General features: G+C 37.9%; 1 protein-coding gene across 6 annotated transcripts in view; it reads right to left on the bottom strand.

The window, feature by feature from the left end:
• The window catches only part of LOC145467664 (dihydropyrimidine dehydrogenase [NADP(+)]-like), a 278425-nt gene that overhangs the window by 241223 nt on the left and 19914 nt on the right, over positions 1-17288 (bottom strand). For 3 of the 6 annotated variants that reach the window (XM_081451259.1, XM_081451260.1, XM_081451265.1), the window contains exon 3: positions 13170-13252. The exons of 1 other annotated variant lie outside the window; for it this stretch is intronic. In XM_081451259.1, the coding sequence (XP_081307385.1) occupies positions 13170-13252 (83 nt within the window). Of the gene's footprint in view, positions 1-8659; positions 8996-13169; positions 13253-17288 lie in introns of those variants that run through there. 2 more of the 6 variants (XM_081451264.1, XM_081451261.1) reach the window with 2 other exon arrangements.

Below are 17288 nucleotides of genomic sequence, written 5' to 3'. Positions count from 1 at the left end.
ATGTCCAAGACTGGTCTCAAAAGATTTCAGATGTATCAGAAAATATAGAGCTTCAAAATTATGAAAACAGTAATAATCAAGAAATACATCAGCAGGAAGAATGGATGATTCTATCAGAGTTTTACAAGTCAAGCCAAAAATTCAATAATGAGCTCCCAAACTCGAACTTTGATTGGACCATAGACTCAATGAAATATACTGCTCAACAAATTGCTGAAATGCCCTCTTGGGTTGTTACATTAGAAGAAAATTTTCAACCATCACTGACCCCTACAGATGTGATTAATGTTGAATCTTTCAGCGAAATGCAAAAGCTTGCATATGACATAATTACAAACCACTCAAAAAACAGCTCTGAAAAAGAAGCTCTGTTGCTTATTATAAATGGTGTTACAGGAACTGGGAAAAGCTATTTAATAAAAGCTTTGAAGTCGTATCTTAAACAGAAATGTGTTATCACTGCCACAACAGGAAATCAGCTGCATACAACATCAGAGGGGTAACTGTTCATTCACTTTTAAAACTACCAACTTCTCCACAGTCAGAGAAAGACCTGTCTGGTGAAAGCCTAAAAGAATTACAGGAAAGACTTTCAAATACAGATTATATTCTTATTGATGAGTATTCAATGCTTGGGCAAAGAACACTTGGATGGATTGACAAACGATGTAGACAATCATCTGGTGCAAAAGAAAATTTGTTTGGTGGAAAATCAATAATATTGATTGGAGATCCAGCTCAATTACCTCCTGTGTCTGACAAGCCACTGTTTCATGCAAAACCATCTAATCAGATTGGACAGCAGGGCTATTATGCTTACATGATGTTTAACATGTAGTTACATTAACTGTTAATCACAGAGTCAAAGGAACAGATCCAGAGCAAATTGTTTTTTAGGGAATTTCTTTTACGATTGCATAACAGAGAAATGTCTGAAAATGATTGGAAACTACTATTAACTAGACAACCATCACAAGCTAATAACATTGATCAATTCAAAACTGCCACTCGATTATTTTACACCAATGAGGAAGTAGCCAATTTTAATTACAATTCACTCTTACAACTCAAACAGCCAATTGCAAAAATTGATGTAAAACACTCAAGTTCTCAGGCTGCCAAAATTTCTCCTCAGGATATGTATGGGTTAGAACCAACACTACTTATTTCAAAGAATGCCCTTGTTATGCTTACAATGAACTTATAGCCATCTGTTGGTCTTTGTTATGGTGCAACTGGAACAGTAGTAGATATCATTTATACCACCCCTCATAACCCTCCAGATTTGCCTGTTGCTGTTATTGTTAAGTTTGACAATTATATTGGCCCCTCAATATCTCAAGAAATTTCTTCTTTAGTAGCTATAGCTCCTGTGACTGTTTCTGCAAAAAATGGCAATTCATTTCATGAGAGACAACAGCTACCGCTTAAGCTTGCATGGGCCCTAACAATCCACAAAAGCCAAGGATTAACTTTACCAAAAGCATGGGTAAATATTGGAAAGTCTGAACAAACATTGGGCATCACATATGTAGGTTTAAGTAGAGTTAAAAAATTATCTTCACTTGTAGTAGAGCCAATGACTTTTGAAAGACTTAAAAGTATAAAAAAAAATAACTCCTTGAAATACAGACAACAGGAGGAACAAAGATTGAATCAGCTTTTTGAAAGGACTAAAAACCTTATGACTGAATGTATGTGACATCAAAAGTAACCAATAGTAACAATTTTCCTTTCAGGTGAAACAAGTATGAATAACCCAAGTGGTAAGTTGTTTGCCATTTTTACCATTCATTTTTGGTAGAAATAACAAGAGAAAAAAAATGAACAATCTTGTAATACTTAGGACACACTTTCTGAATGAACCTGTTAAAAAGTTTCTACTTCTCATACCCACAATTTTATCCTACCTGAATTTCAGCAGCATCTGATCATATGTCTTAGCCTAAATTTCATGCAGTACCTTGACTAATATTGGTTGTCAACCTGAACATGGTTAATAATCTCTCTTGAAATAAACATACATAAGAACATGTTATATTGAAATCCTCAAGCAACTAAAATTACTCTATGGAATCCGTCAAAACCTGATACAACTTGTGGTATCTCTATCCAATTCACTAAAAAGATTACTATAATATTATCTACTTCCAAGATTCATATTCTTTTGATCTCATCAGTAATAACTCAATCTTAATGATTTTGTGCTTCCATTTCAGGACAAAGCATGGTTGTTTATTTACATAACCTCTCACCTATAAAGACAAGCCAAAACAAGAATCAATATTTCTCGCTAAATTTCCTGACAAAGTGTATCGTGCTGTGTGCTTCTCTCCAGAGAAGCATTCGGTGCTCAAGCATAAGCTCAAATCTTCATCACCAGTCAAGATAAACAAATTCCAGCTGAAGAAAAACCTGAAGACCGAAAAGGAAGAACTGATTCTCAACAAGAGAACAAGAATTGAAGATCCAAACAAAACTGAGATGGATTTTGACCTTCAGAAATAGAAGAAGAAACCGTGGAAGCTATAGACAGCTCAATAGAAGAAATTCAGGAGAAACAAAACAATACCTGGTAAACATGCGCTTGTTAATACAAATCAAACATGTTCACTTCCTTATAAAGTTATTGCAATATCTGTCAAGAGCAGCATGACATTTTGTGTGAAAAATTAAACAAACATTTAATACATGATCCTCAGTTACAGCAGCACAGAGTTCATCCGTCTTAATGCTAATATGGCTTTTTTTAAGTATGTCCAGGTAGATTCTTTTATGGCGAAAAGGCTTGGGTGGCACTTCTAATTCCCTTTTTCCTTTCCTACTTTCTCTTCTCCAATATATGCCTGCTCGCAGGCTAGTGCCTCTCAGTACAAATGCAGATTGCATTCTGCTTTCGGGAGTATTAGCCGTCACGACTTTTGAAATTACTTTTCTTGGGAGTGGGGTGGGGGTGGATTAGCGCTACTTCTAAAACCTAATCATAACAGCAAAATTGAGCGTCATAAGTGACTGAAATCACTAAAACACAGAAACACAGGCTGTGCCGTTTTAGTTAGCAAAGGCTAGTGATATACGAGCAGCGAGAGCAAAGCTTATTTTTTTCACGTGAGATTCACGTTTTCAGCTCGTTCCTTTCGTGCCTCTAAATCACGCATTCCCTGCCAAGGGAATTATTCATCTCCAGTTATAGTCCGTGTAACTGATGATGTCTGGAGATCTGACCCGGATAGTCACTGCTTTAAATACCACAGGCAGTGGTGCTATCCAATAAGATCGTTTGCCTCCTTTGACTCACATTCGATATTTTTAACTACATACCCCTGTAGATCATGCTGAATTTTCAAAATCAGGTCATTTTCTACACGTTTTATCCCTGAAACGAAGTCTGTGACCCTCATTTTTTTTTTTTTTTTTAGCATTTCTGACACAAGTAACTTATTATCTGACTGGTGTAAAAATTAAGAAAAAATCTATCTCCTGGAAAATTTCGCGCGAACGTCCTTAAACACAGTGTCACACGTGTAACGTGAAACCGGGGAAAAGTAACATAACGACATATCAGGTGACCTTTTGACCTCAGAGGTCATTCGACTTGTTTATTCAGTGTACAGGGACTGATTTATTTACTCATGAGTCGACATGAGGCATATGGATATGAGAAACTAATTTACTACGGTTTGAAGCGTATATTCTATCATATTTTTAAAGGACTCTCGACTGAGCAAGACGATGAAAACAGCCAAGACTGTGTGTGCCACTCAGTGGCTCATCTCAAATATAAACATTGTCAACCTTGTCGAATTTTATGGCCATTTATGCTCGCTGTTTTACTGGAAATATTTTACAGAACAGCTCACAAGGACACTGGGAGGTTAAATTCATTTCTATAGCAGCAGAAGGAATGTAAGTAACGGAGAATCATTGTTTCCTGTTTTAAACCGTTGACTTCCAAGGAATAACCTTGTGATTTGCATAGAATTGAACTCGCTTACATGCTGTAACATTTTATTTTACTGATGGAGAACATTTTAATTCCCAGAGCTATAACTTTTCGGGTGAAAAAAACAATAACCAAGGTTTCCTAAAATGTAGATATTTTGACCAAATGATATATACCAGAGGCCATTTATACTAGTCAAAGTTGGCCTTTATTTGTTCCTTGCAAAGAGACACAAATGGTGTCTGTACAAATACCCTTAGTTAAAAAGCTACAAACAATGAAATATATAAGAATAAAATAAGAATGAAATAATATTTGTGCCACGTTTTGTTTCCATAGGATTGTTTTTACGCCCCCGCTGTTTTCGTAAAGAAGCATGAAATTCGGAACATTTTAAGCAGCGAAAACCGCCATTATATGCAAATTTCGAACTTTCTTAAATTTTGGCTGTAAAATAAATCGTTGGAACTTTAAATTATTTTGCCTTGAACAAGTTCACCCAAGGGTATGTTTTGGCGAAATAAAAGAAAAATCAATTTTTCGTGACTGTCTTCCGATTCTCGACACTCTCAGAAAGTCACTCTTAAGTAATATACTTTGTCATCAGGTATGAAGTCAAGTTTAGTAAAGTGCGACTCAAGATTTTCAAGTGCACTTTAGTCAAGTGCTTACTTGAAACTAACAGAGCTTCTAGTGTGAGGCCAAGTAATAGCACTTATCTGTGATGACGTCACAAAGATTTCTCGTAACGTCAAACCGAGGCTTGGTGGTGACCGCTTCGTGTGGTTTGTTGACATTTAGGGAAAATACTCAGTTGCTCTTGTCAGTTTTTTCACTTTTTGTTCGAAATGCCTCATTGGTGTATTGCCTACAGCTGTACAAACTCTTCAGACATGAAAATCAAGAAGTCTTAGCATCGCTAACTGCTAGAGAACAAAGAACTGCTTTCCAAATAGCTAGCAAAAATTCGACAAACGAACACGCCAGTTAATGAGCACTCGAGGCTATGTAGCAATCGCTTTGAAGCCCATTGCTTTAAAAAAATCCCAGGTTCCTCGCGTGTCAGCTTAAACACAGGGTCTATTCCCACGAAGTTTTGCTTTGTGCAAGAAAAAAGACCAAGGAAACTTCCAGCAGAGCAAAAATTGGTCAAAAGAAGGCAGCCACTTTCATACATAAACAACCCGTCAGATGATATGGCAGAATGTGAAAATGACAATATGGAGCTTGAGATCAAGGAGTCTGAAGAACAACAGTCAAGAATCAAAGAATTGGAGTTATCCCTGGAGAGAGAAACTGCCCGAAGGAAAACTGCCCAAGCTGCCTTAGAAACCAAGAGATTCTCTGTGAAAAATTTGCGGCAAGTTCCACAGGTTTTTAAATTTTATACCGGTTTTACTGAAGAACAGTTTTGTTGCCTTTTGGAATTCTTGGGCAATGGAATGAACAATCTGACCTACTGAGGATCATCAAGTAATGCCAATTCCAACAATGAAGATTTGGGAGGTTCAAAACCTCGGCCGTCAAGGAAATTGACTACTGAAGATGAGCTACTTCTGGTGTTGACCAGGCTGCATGTTGGAATGCTTGAACAAGATTTAGCTGTTCATTTTGAGCTCTCTCAATCGCACGTGTCAAGAATTATCACCACCTGGGTTAATGCCACATTTCACCACTTTAAAGAAGTAGAAATCTGGCCGATGTGTAAGCAGTCATTGACAAACTTACTTGAAAAGGTGAGGGAGTTTTGTCCTACATTGTACATTAAGGTGCATCACTGATGCTACCAAAATTTATATCGAACAACCTGAGGCTCAGCAGCTTACATTCTCGACGTACAAGAATCACAACACCCTGAAGTCCCTCATTGGAATCAGTGGTGATAGTGCCAGTGAAATCTGGCATACTTGGCGAGGAGTGGGCTAAGGGTGATGTGTTAATGGCAGATCGTGGGTTTGAAATACAGATGACCTTGCACCTATGGGTGTGAAGTTGAACATTCCCTCTTAAATGGGAAAGGTCAATTTGAGGAAGATGAACTTGTGGAAACTCAACGCATTGCCAAGTTTTGCATTCATGTTGAACAAGCCATCGAGCGAATCAAAAATTATCATATCTTGGACTATGTGCCAATCACACTGTGATCATCTGGCATTATTAATCAAATTTTCTTTGTTTGTGCAATGTTGACAAGCTTCCTGCCACCATTGGTGTCAGACGACAAGGAAATCAGCAACATGACCACCTGACCACCATTGTTATTATTTAAGTGTATTTTATGTTGGCATCTACCATACAAGTGGGTAGTGTTTCTCAGACTGATTGGCTTTTCAATTTTCAAAAAAATAAAATGGCTAATTATTATCTATTGGGACTTGCTATCCACAGGTCTGGTATATACTGAAACAGTAATATGTTATTGAAAAGTGCAATTTACAGAATTCCATAGTTATTTAATTACTCTACAAAAATATATTACAAGATTACAGTCTCATATGTATAGGTAGAAATATGTTGCCAAGTGCAAAATTTTTTTTTTAACAACTGTCCAGTGGGTCACCCTTATTCCCAGGCATTAATACCCTTTGCTAGTGAGTTAAGTTTTCAGCAAAATATATGTCACTGTGAATCTTTCCAATCAGCTCAATAGGTGAGATCACATTCTACTAGGCACTGAGAATGACTGAGATTGAGCCTGATAATGGGTATGACACCAGATTGAAAAAATTCTGATAAGAGATTGAATTTTTCAGTAGATTTTACATTTCTTAGCTTTAATTTTATGATTTTTTACAGTAATTAAGATTTTTGCAGTAATGCGGGAATGATGTGGTTGAAATAGGAATCAGTTAGTTTTGGTAGTGAAGTTCAATGCCATGTGTCATCAAAATAGATCCTTTCAACATGTATTCCTTGGTCACCAAGGGTCAAATCAGTCATCAGCATAAAGTCATTCCACCTCAGGCCTGAAACTCCACACTGGCCTTGAACTTCATGATGGTAATGATGTTTTTGGACAAGTTAAAGGATCTCACCATTTTTGATCAAACAGAATGATTTCTTTTTCCCAAACTGTGGCTCTCAGTTGGCTTGGTATGTCTGTAAGGGAGTCACTCCCTTACCAGACTCTATACATTTAGTTTCCAGTCCTCCGTAAGAGGGGTCACTCATAGGATCGTAAACTATCCTGTCAGGGGAAGCCCCAAGCCAACTATATTTTGGGCTAACAATCAGCCCACAGGGGAATACTTTGATTCCCTGGTGTCCATGCCTCTCCTGGTATTGTAAGTAGTAATCAGCTACAATGTCTTCATTGTCACGGCCATAATAAAGTGAACTGACTTTTAATTTTCCATGGGAATTTGTCAGTCTCTCGACAAGTTTGGAACAATCTTGTTTTCTTCTCTTAAGCCCTCCACCAAAATTTGAGGCAGTCAGTCGGCATTGTCTATACTTTAACCAATCAATGTTTTCAGACTATTCTCTAGCTGAAGATTCTATTGCAGCAGCTTGGTGAAAGTTCACCTTTACTGTGCTGTTCAATAGGAGCTTGGCTTCTTCAGACAAATTGTTTGGAACTGAAACTTCATTAACAGAAGAATCATGTAGTGGAAGCTTGATTGGCATATCCATTCATGTGCTTAGATTAGCTCCAGTGCATAATGTAGGGCAGGGCGGTGAATAATTGAGAGGGGTTAGTGGCAAGGGGCTAGAGGGATGATGGGATGGGGTGGTCTGAACAGTTTGGGATGGTATGGGGAACTGATTACATTACCTCTCATTGGTGGGGTAGAATGGGCAGAGGAAACTGGTGGAGTGGGTGAGGGTGAGGCAGGTAACTCATTTAGTATCCTCCTGGAGTTTAAACCAATGGTAACTGATGATACAAGAGGGACAACTACCAGTTGTGTTTCCCCTGAAGTAACCATTGATGAGGAATGAGCACCTATTGGTGATTTCCCTAGAGTAACTAGGGATGTTGAAATTGTTGAGTTATGAACAGCAAATGTTGGAGTTGTCTGCATGGATGACTCTGGATTTAAAGGGTGGAAAAACTTGTCACTGGGATTGGACAGGAGGCTTGATTAACTAGGTGAGAGTCTAAATTAGTTGGGACTGTTGAAGCCACTTGTTGAACAGAAATAGCTCCTCTTTGTCTGGTATTCAGTACATGTACTTTAAGAAAGGCACACGGCTTTGACAATCCATTGCACAAATTAGCCAGCTTTAAAGTCGCATCAAGCTGTTCACAACAGTGTTTCACGGGGATGGCATGATAGCCTTGTGGAAATGGCTTAGGGTGTGCTTTCTTCACCTTTCCATACTCAGTACACTCAAACAATATTTCGTAGATGGTTTTGGAGTCTTGTTTTTTTTGTCATGGCTGATTCCCAATTGCAGGGTGCAACATGCAAGACAGGAAGGGCCGTGTAAAATCTAATCTGACAAACTCCTCAAGGGCTTAGCAAAAGGCCGCAATATGTTTACAGCTCCCAGTAGGTCTTCTTCCCATGGGGCAGGCATCTTCAGCGTACAAAATCTCAGCAGAAGGAGAAAGAACCATTTGGAATTTATATTCTCGGTCTTTGCGCATTTCTGGCAAACAGACGGTATTCAAGTAAATATTGTTGTCGTTCCCTTTGATCGTCAAAATCTTTTGAATATGACCAGATTTAAACAATGAATAAGAGTGATTGTTTAAATGTTTAAAATCACCTGCATTTTGTCCATCACATACTTTACGTGTAACAAAGTATGCCATCATGCTGGCCAGGGAAAATTCAGGTAGAAGTGTTCGACCATCAGCAATCCTTTTCCACAAAGCAGTACTCTGAGGAAACAAACTCATCGCAGGTGGCAGCGGCATTACCACCGTCAACACCAAGTTTTCGCTGTTTTCTCACAATGTTTTCTCCATTGTCTGGATCGATGAGGTCTTTATCAAGACCACCATCGATATAACTTTGAACTCTGAAAGGGACAGTTGATTTCTTTCAGTTTGATATACTGTTTACAACATAAAATAAGCCAGGAAAATAAGCTATTCAAGTGTATTTACCTTTCGACCAGAGATCACTTTGTTCCACTCAATTTTGCTCCTTTCCTGCAGAAAAGCCATCTCTTTAGCTCAGGAATAGTAAGTTGACTAGGGGTCTTCCCTCTTAACAAAGCTCCATTGATATCATCCTCAGAAAGAGTGATTTTAGGCGAATTTCCTACAGCCATGTCCAATGTGTCCTATATGTTTCTTTTATATTCCCACGAAACCACCATCACCAAGCCTCGCTTTGAAGTTACCAAAGAAATCGTGACGTCATCACGCATAAGGGTTATTAGAAAGTGGTCTTAGATCTAACTGTGACTTCTGATGGGATATGTTAATTGGATCTCAGTTCCACCGCTCACAAACTGAGGTTTGGAGTAACACCACAATTTTGCACTTGTTGTTTTCAATTTAACAACTTTCTGCACACTCAGGTAGCCCAAGCTCAGTATGTGAGCATCACAATATCGAAGTACAGTGTAAGCATTCAACCCTAATTAAAAATACCAAGTGTAGTTAATAATTAGCCAGGAACTTCATTGTAAGAGATTATATGAGAAATACTGCTGTCACTTCAAATTGCACAAAATTAGCAATAAAATTTTCCTTTAAACTCACCTAAGTTGTCTTCTTGTCATTTCTTATGATTTTAAAGCGTTAAAAGCTTCTTAGCAGCAGGTTAAGACCTTTTGTGAGCAGGTTGGTTTTCCTCCCCAAGAAGCAAAGCAAAGGTTGGAATCCCTCTTAGGACCAGGTTTGCTTTCAGTGGTGAAAAATCAAGTCAAATTTACGAATGCAGTTCTTCTTGTCTTCTTTTACAAGTGCAGTTTATCTTATCTTCTTGCTTTAAGTCACACTTTATTCATCAGCTTTCAGGCCTTCTTACAATATTACTGTGGCCAACTCTCCTTGGTTTTGAATTGTCACCGTACAAATGACCAGTGCCAAGGGGGTCAGGATTTCAAATTGTCGTTGGATTCTGTTGCTTATGAGGTCTGGCAGCAGGAAGTCACATCATGGAATACTGCACTTAATCGGCAATTTGCAGCCTCAAATATCAGAATCCAGAGACAAGAAAAAGGGAAAAGTTAGCTAATTTATCAGCAAAGCCGTTTCTTGTGGAAATATCATGTGGCATAAATTTGATGAAATTTTTCGCCGCCGAAAACACACCCAGTCCTGAGAGAAATTCCAACCTTCGCTTCACTTCTTCGGGTGGAAAACCGACCTGCTCTCCAATACTGTAGAATCATAAGGAATGACAAGAAAACAACTTAGGTAAGATTAAAGGAAAATTTTATTGCCAATTTCCTACACTTTACAGTGACAGCAGTATTTCTCATACAATCTCTTACAATGAAGTTCATGTCTAATTGTCAACTACAGTCCATAATTATATTTAATTAAGGTTGAACTCTTACACTGTATGACATTCCTATACTGAGCTTGGGTTACCTGTGCTTTCTGTCTAGAAAGTGGAGTAGGTTTAGAGAATGATAAACCCAGCAGGGACGGCACAGTGGTGAGAGTGCTCGCCTCCGACCAATGTGGGCCAGGGTCGATTCCAGCCCGGTATCATATGTGGGTTGAGTTTGTTGATGGTTCTTGCCTTGCTCCAAGGGTTTTTCTCTGGGTTCTACGGTTTTCTACCTTCCACAAAAAAAAACATCTACAAATATCAATTCAACCAGGATAGAGAACCTGCATGAAAACCAGCTAAGACTGATGTGGCTTCCTCCCTAAATAGTGTGTGTGGTTTTCCGCTGGCTGAGGAACGAACGAAATGGAAAGCACTTATCTCACACATGGCTGGGAGTCTGAGTACAAGTGTGTGAGGGGTTTTCAGTCATGTGGCTTGTGCAAGGTTCAGCTTTTGTTTTGGCATCTGCCATTTACCTGACATGTCCCACCCACTCACCCATGAAGTATTTCTAGAATGTATTAAGGTTACTTTAGACCTTAAAGGGCCTATTTTGTTCAAAATATTTTTTTTGCACCAAATTCAAGACTTCTGCTTTATCTGAATTTTGCAAACAAAATTATTTTAAAAACTTAAAACACAAACGAGTTATCCACAACAAAACTTTTTAATATAAGTCAATAAACTGCAAACTGCCATAAGCCAATTAAAATGTGTCGACCTTTGACTTGAGCAGCAACAATTTTCGCAGCAACTGATCTCATCCACAGAGTCGTATTTTGTTTTTTTAAGTTTATCCCTTATGTCTTGCAATTTCTTGCACAGAAATCTTTGCTTTTGTTGATTGTTTTGGTCTCTTAGGTGATAGACTAGGCAATTTTGCACAGTCTCCGAATTCCCACATTTTAACGGAAGCACAAATCGCAAGGATCCGCTCATGAATGTTTCGTTGATGCGCTGCTCTAGCTTCTTCTGGCACAGAAGTTGATTGCCACAGAATTAACGACGACTTTAATCACTGATATCTGACAAAGCAGCTTCTCCAAATGCTTCTTTCCTCTACTTCGAAGAGTGTTTTCCACATTCTAGTAAAACAAACAGGCCGATGAAATACGCGTTTAGAATTTTTTAAAAACATGTATATATCCTCACTTGACTCAGTAGGCCTGTTCAAGGCTATTCTGCTATCATGATTTCTCTTTTTTCCCTTTTCCTTCTTTACCATAAATTTTATCTGCTGATTCGGTTTATAAGTTGCTGAATGTTTCACGGCAGACTTCGCTACTCCCAATGTAAGATATATTGTGGATGTAAACATTGCACATTCACTCCCAGGAAGTGTTACTGTAGCCCACCAGGAGTTCAGAGCTGCGTTTCATTGGTTGGCCACATGGCCAGGTTGACAGCCGCTTTAGTGAGGTGCGAAAACTGTGAATTTCTTTCGAGGCCGAAAACTCAAGGTTTATTTTTGCACGAATTACCTCTATTCAAATGAATTAATAGGGTATGTAGATTTATCCGATTTTAACAAAATCTTCGTTCGATATTAGCACACCAAAGTGTGTGAGGCTTTTGCGAAAATCGAAATAATATTTAGATTATTTTTCCTGTGACATCTCATTGAGTAACAGCAGTCAGAAAATGTTCTATTGTCCAACTTTAAAAGGGATTTCCTACGCAACCAATAGAAATATCGAAAAAGCCTCACACACTTTGTTAGCCCATCAGCTCCTGATTAATAATGTCCAGTCAGTTTGGATGTTCACGGTAACACAAAGGCTGGTAATTCAGTTTAGCAAGTACGGTCATTTTTGCATTTAAAGGCTTGCGCTTTCCTATCAAAACAAAATATATTGTTATTTTCAGAATCTACAGTTTATTAGCTTTACAATGATATATATTTTACCATGGTTTTCTTTAAAGCAGTGCATAAAAAAGGCATTTTCAGGAAGGCACCCCTAAAGGTCTACAGTAACTTTCTAAGGTTAAAGTTGAAGTGAAATTACTCTCTAACAACTTTTTTGTGTCATTGTAAGACAGCTATGTTGTTATGTTAATAAAGGTCGGGCCGCATGTTTTCTTTGCCTTTAGTGTAAAATGGGGTTGACTAGCCTACATGACTTCTACAGTTCTTGACATTTGTACATTTGCCGTTCTCTGTTCGGTCACTCAACCTTTTTGTCGCTTCACTCGTGTTTATGAAGGGCACTTCATATTGTGTTATAAGGAGGAACTTAACGTAGAGTTGAGCCGTCATACCACAGCTGCCATTGCAATTTGAGGCTATGTATAAATTTTGTGTGGACATACGACCAGATTTTCCTGTTCCATACTTAACATTAAAAGAACATTTGCACATTCGGCAACAATCATTTGCTTGATCCACGCTTTTCTTCAAAGCTTTCTTTGGGGTTTCTGCGCTGTCCATGAAGTAGTTTGACCATCCTCCACAAAAGTCTCCACGTGCAGTGCGCTGTCATGTTTGTTTACATTTTGCTTCGCTCCTATTGGATAGTCATCTGACACATGTGAAATACCGACTTGACACCTTGCGAGGGGCGGAATTCAAAAATCAATAGCTCGCGTGCAGGCTCACTTTTCCTCACCCCATTCTTCTCCCCAGCTTTGCCGGCTCACGGTTGCAGCTCCGCCACCCTTGCCCGTGATATGCTACCCAAACAAGTGAGCCTGCTCCCAGGCTATATATATGACTCTACAGTACTTAAAACATAATTCAAGGAAAATTACTGAATGACGTGTACCTTGCTGCCTCCCTCAGAGCTGCCCTTTCACTCAGTGTTGTATGCTTGACATCATCAAAGTTGTTCACAAGACTTTCACAACTCTTCACCAAAAAAAAAGAAAGTAAAAGAAAGTGTTTTCAATGTTGGAGCTCAAGACAATCTGAGCAGGCTTTTGTAGTGTCCATGCACCCAAGATTGATCTTCTCCCTTAAGCAAAAAAAAGTAACAACTCTTTAGAAAAAAAATTATAGGAAATATTAATAATTTTTTATGCTTCTTTCACAACTTCAAAACCATATTCCCACATTTTGAGCTAATAGAAACAAAAATATTTTAAGATTGTTAGCAGCACAAAATTTAGAAAGCATTGTCCCCAATACTTCTGGGATTCAACGCTAACATAGGAATGGAAGAGATGATATCTGATTCTTAGCAACCGGATAGGTTGATTTGCATCATTTCATCTGAATATCCCTGCACTGCTATGAAGAACATAGGCATGCAAAGTGTGCAAGAGTTATTTTTTAACCGCGCAGCCATGGGCCGAGCGCGGTTCATGGTTTAGTTTTGTCGGAGACCAGACCCAAACTTCCACTTGGCCAAATTTTGAGTCATGCAGCCTGTGATGTTTACTCGCCAAAAGCTGTTGAAACATTAATACAAGGACAATGTTGTGGATATTGTTTTCTTTATTTTGTACGAACTATATTTTCTTTTGGTTTTATGGAAGCGTTGCATTCAAAGGGAATCATAAATAAGCTAAAAAAAGGTATTACGTCAGCCATGGAATGTGTTGACGTTGCAGCTTTCACTTTCGCTACATGATGAATAAGATCGTGTTTACTTTGCAAGTTTATTTCACGAGAAGCGACAGTCATCAATTTATTTGCAATTTTGCACCTATTTCTTGTAGTTTTAGGCAAATGAAGTAAATTCTTTGGCTGTTTCATCACAGCGAGTTCATAGATCGGAAGGAAAATTAAATATTTGCAAGCCAAGCAAAGAACATGTCAGAACATGCAAGGACTACATCATTGGTAGGAAAATAACCACGATACTAAAGATAGCCGTGGAGAACGCAATTCTTGAATTATGTGACTCGTGTGACTTCTTTGCTAGCCCTTTACTCAAGGGAAAATATAATCAAATTTAATCGTGACTTTCAAGAAAGAAAGCTGTTGTTAATAATGTTCGACTTCGTAACTTCATACCCATACATATCCTGAAGAAAGTTCCAGACTAAGACTATTTCCCGGTCGACACTTTCGCGGGAAAAAAATCAAAAACCCAGCGCTCATCAAAAATATGTTTTTTCACTAGAAATTCAGCTCGGAACATGTATAAATTTATATTCGTTTGAATCATTGATAAAATGACCTTTTCTGGATATTTTTTTCTTCAGGGTCAACAAAAATCTCAGATTGCAAAGTCACGCCGAACCCATGCTTCGCAAAAAAATCTCTTCAAAACCCTGACTTCGAAGCGATATATCACTTTAGCGTTAATAGCTACCTCATATCGGCAGTGGTAAAATCTATTCCTTAACAATCCAGCTTCATCATATTAAAATTTCAATGAAATCGAACAAAACCAGAACTAAATATAATTAGATTTTTTTGTCACCTCGCTTCATTGCTTGAGTCAACAAAACAAGCGACAGTCGTCTATAGCGACGGAAACACATGAACATAACACGAACCGACGTTTCGGTCAAAAAAATCCAAGATTATTGCCTGAGAGCTGAAAATTGAATAGGAAAATATTTTTTGAACTTTTCTAAGCTTATTTAGACAAAAAAAAGACCTCAGCAGGCTCCAAAAGAGAACGAAACAAAAAACAGAACGAGATAGTACAAAGAGCCAATAATTTATTCAATTTGTTCACCGCGTGGCCTTCGTTATATTCAAGTTACAAAAAGCTTACTTCTGGATAATTTCAGCCTTACAAACCAGCAACTGGTCCCAAATTACTTTCTGTAGCGTTACAAATGTCCTGACTTCCATCTCTGAAAGATTTGGCCGCAATTTTTGAGCAGATTAACATTTCACAGACGGCAACCACCATTACGGTGGCTTGCATAGTAATTCGCTAACTTTACAAAACTCTCCTGAGGGGAAATATGACGAAAATAGCTGAAAAATGGCTGGAAATAATTTTCTCAGCTTCCGGTGTGCCACATTTGCCGGAAATAGGTTCAAAACTGATTTTTTTTTTTTCCGTTTTGTTTTTTCTTCAGGTCACTCATGACGCCATATCATGACCTGTGCCAGAAGTAATTACATCATCGGAGATTTCACAACGGCTACGACTGATGGTGCAATAATACAGTTTGTGTTGATCAAGTGATGTGGTGTCTACAGCAATCAATGAATCATCAAGGACTGCTTTGGAATGTGCATTGCATTGTGACTGTAGTGCTACCAAAATAGTTAACTTTTAAAAGCGCGGTTGTAAGATCTAAACAATCTTCTTGGTTTTTTTTTTTGTGAAGTCTCGGAGATAGGAGCATTCATGGAGCTGTTTACAATAATGATTTGGTTAATTTGACAAGTTTTTTTGGTTGCGACGTACAGCAAGAAAGAAACTGGGAATTTGTGACGTACATACGATGTTACATCGGTTATGGTAAGATAGCTAAATAGTAAGCCATAAAATGTTTGACTGAACAAACTACAGTGATCTGACACGTCTCCAGATTAATGTAGAGACCATCTCATTTTTGTCTTTGATTCGTTCTTTGGTAAAACCCACACTGTGATTGGTGTGACACATGCACATGTATAACTCCCTCACTCACCAATCACATAGCCCTTCCAACCCCCTAGAGGAATTTTTGCTCAAAAATACTCAAGTTAAGAGACCTTTTCACATTGTATACAAGTCGTAAGTTTATCCTTTTTATACAACACAACACAACACAACGCAACAACACTACTTCACCAAAAATAGAAAGAAAGAGAAAAAAAAAAACCTCTCTGACACAATGAAAGTCTGATTTAATTAAATTGCACTTTAACTTGGTGCCACACAGTCTTCAAAGAACATTTGAACAGTTTTGATACTTTTTACCTTTAAAAATATCAGACTGAAAAGAATGTGATAAAATGCTCATCAAATAAAAAATAAACTGCTACTGCAGAGACATAAAAACTGTCCAGAAATGAAAGCTTTTTTTTGTTTAATATCCTGGGAACAATAGCCAATAACTTGTCAGCTCTAATTGAATTTACTCCCATATAAAAAAACAAAAGTGTTAAGTTACCATTTGTAACTAAAGATAGCAAACATCTCGTGGGAAAGAGTGGTGACAATTCGTCAGCTCTAATTGGATTTACTCCCTTGTGAAAAACAAGAGTGTCAAATTACCCTTTTGTAACTAAAAAATAAAAATATCTTGTTATATTTGCATGCAACAAGAACAAAACAATCGTCACCTACACTTACTATTGTAAATGTTAGAACTGTTTCGAATCTAAATAGTCTCGTCTCCTCTAAAACATGTCCTAAGAACTTAAGAAGCAACGATTCGTGACCTCAAATTGAATTGACTCCTTGTGAAAAGCAGAAGTATCAAGTTACCTTTGTAACTAAAAATAAAAATATCTCATTGCATTTGCATACTACTAACTCACGAACTGTTTCAAACCTCAAGGCTCATCTCGTTCGTAACTAAAATCCTCAGCCTAACCCACAGAAAATGTCGAAGTAAGCCCAATATATGAATACTTCCTCCTCTTTCATAGAAGAGTAAATATGGGCATTCTAAACTGTGTCGGGATTGAATCTTCTCACATATCATTTACCTTTACAACAAGAAATTTGATTGGCTGTTTATAGTAGATCCAATCTGATTGGTGTGACATACATACATCTCTCACTCACTCACTCATCCATTGACCCGTCCATAACATGGCCGAAGCGCTGACTAAGAGGTATTTTTTTTAACAAAAAAATTACTCAACAAAGGGATTAACCAACTTGACCCCTGTGTCCCTAGCTTGTCAAATGAGTGGAAATAAAACCTAGTGAACCAGTGTCAAGTTTGTATATAGGCATATTTAACCTGATCTAAACTTGATGTTGTATTTTGACATAATTCTGCAATCTGTTACCCTTTGAGTGAGTAGATTTACAGCA

Source organism: Orbicella franksi, chromosome 14 (genome assembly GCF_964199315.1).
Source record: "Orbicella franksi chromosome 14, jaOrbFran1.1, whole genome shotgun sequence".
Taxonomy (NCBI): domain Eukaryota; kingdom Metazoa; phylum Cnidaria; class Anthozoa; order Scleractinia; family Merulinidae; genus Orbicella; species Orbicella franksi.
The sequence above is the reverse complement of the archived record's forward strand: the minus strand, read 5'-3'. Positions and strand labels throughout refer to the sequence as shown.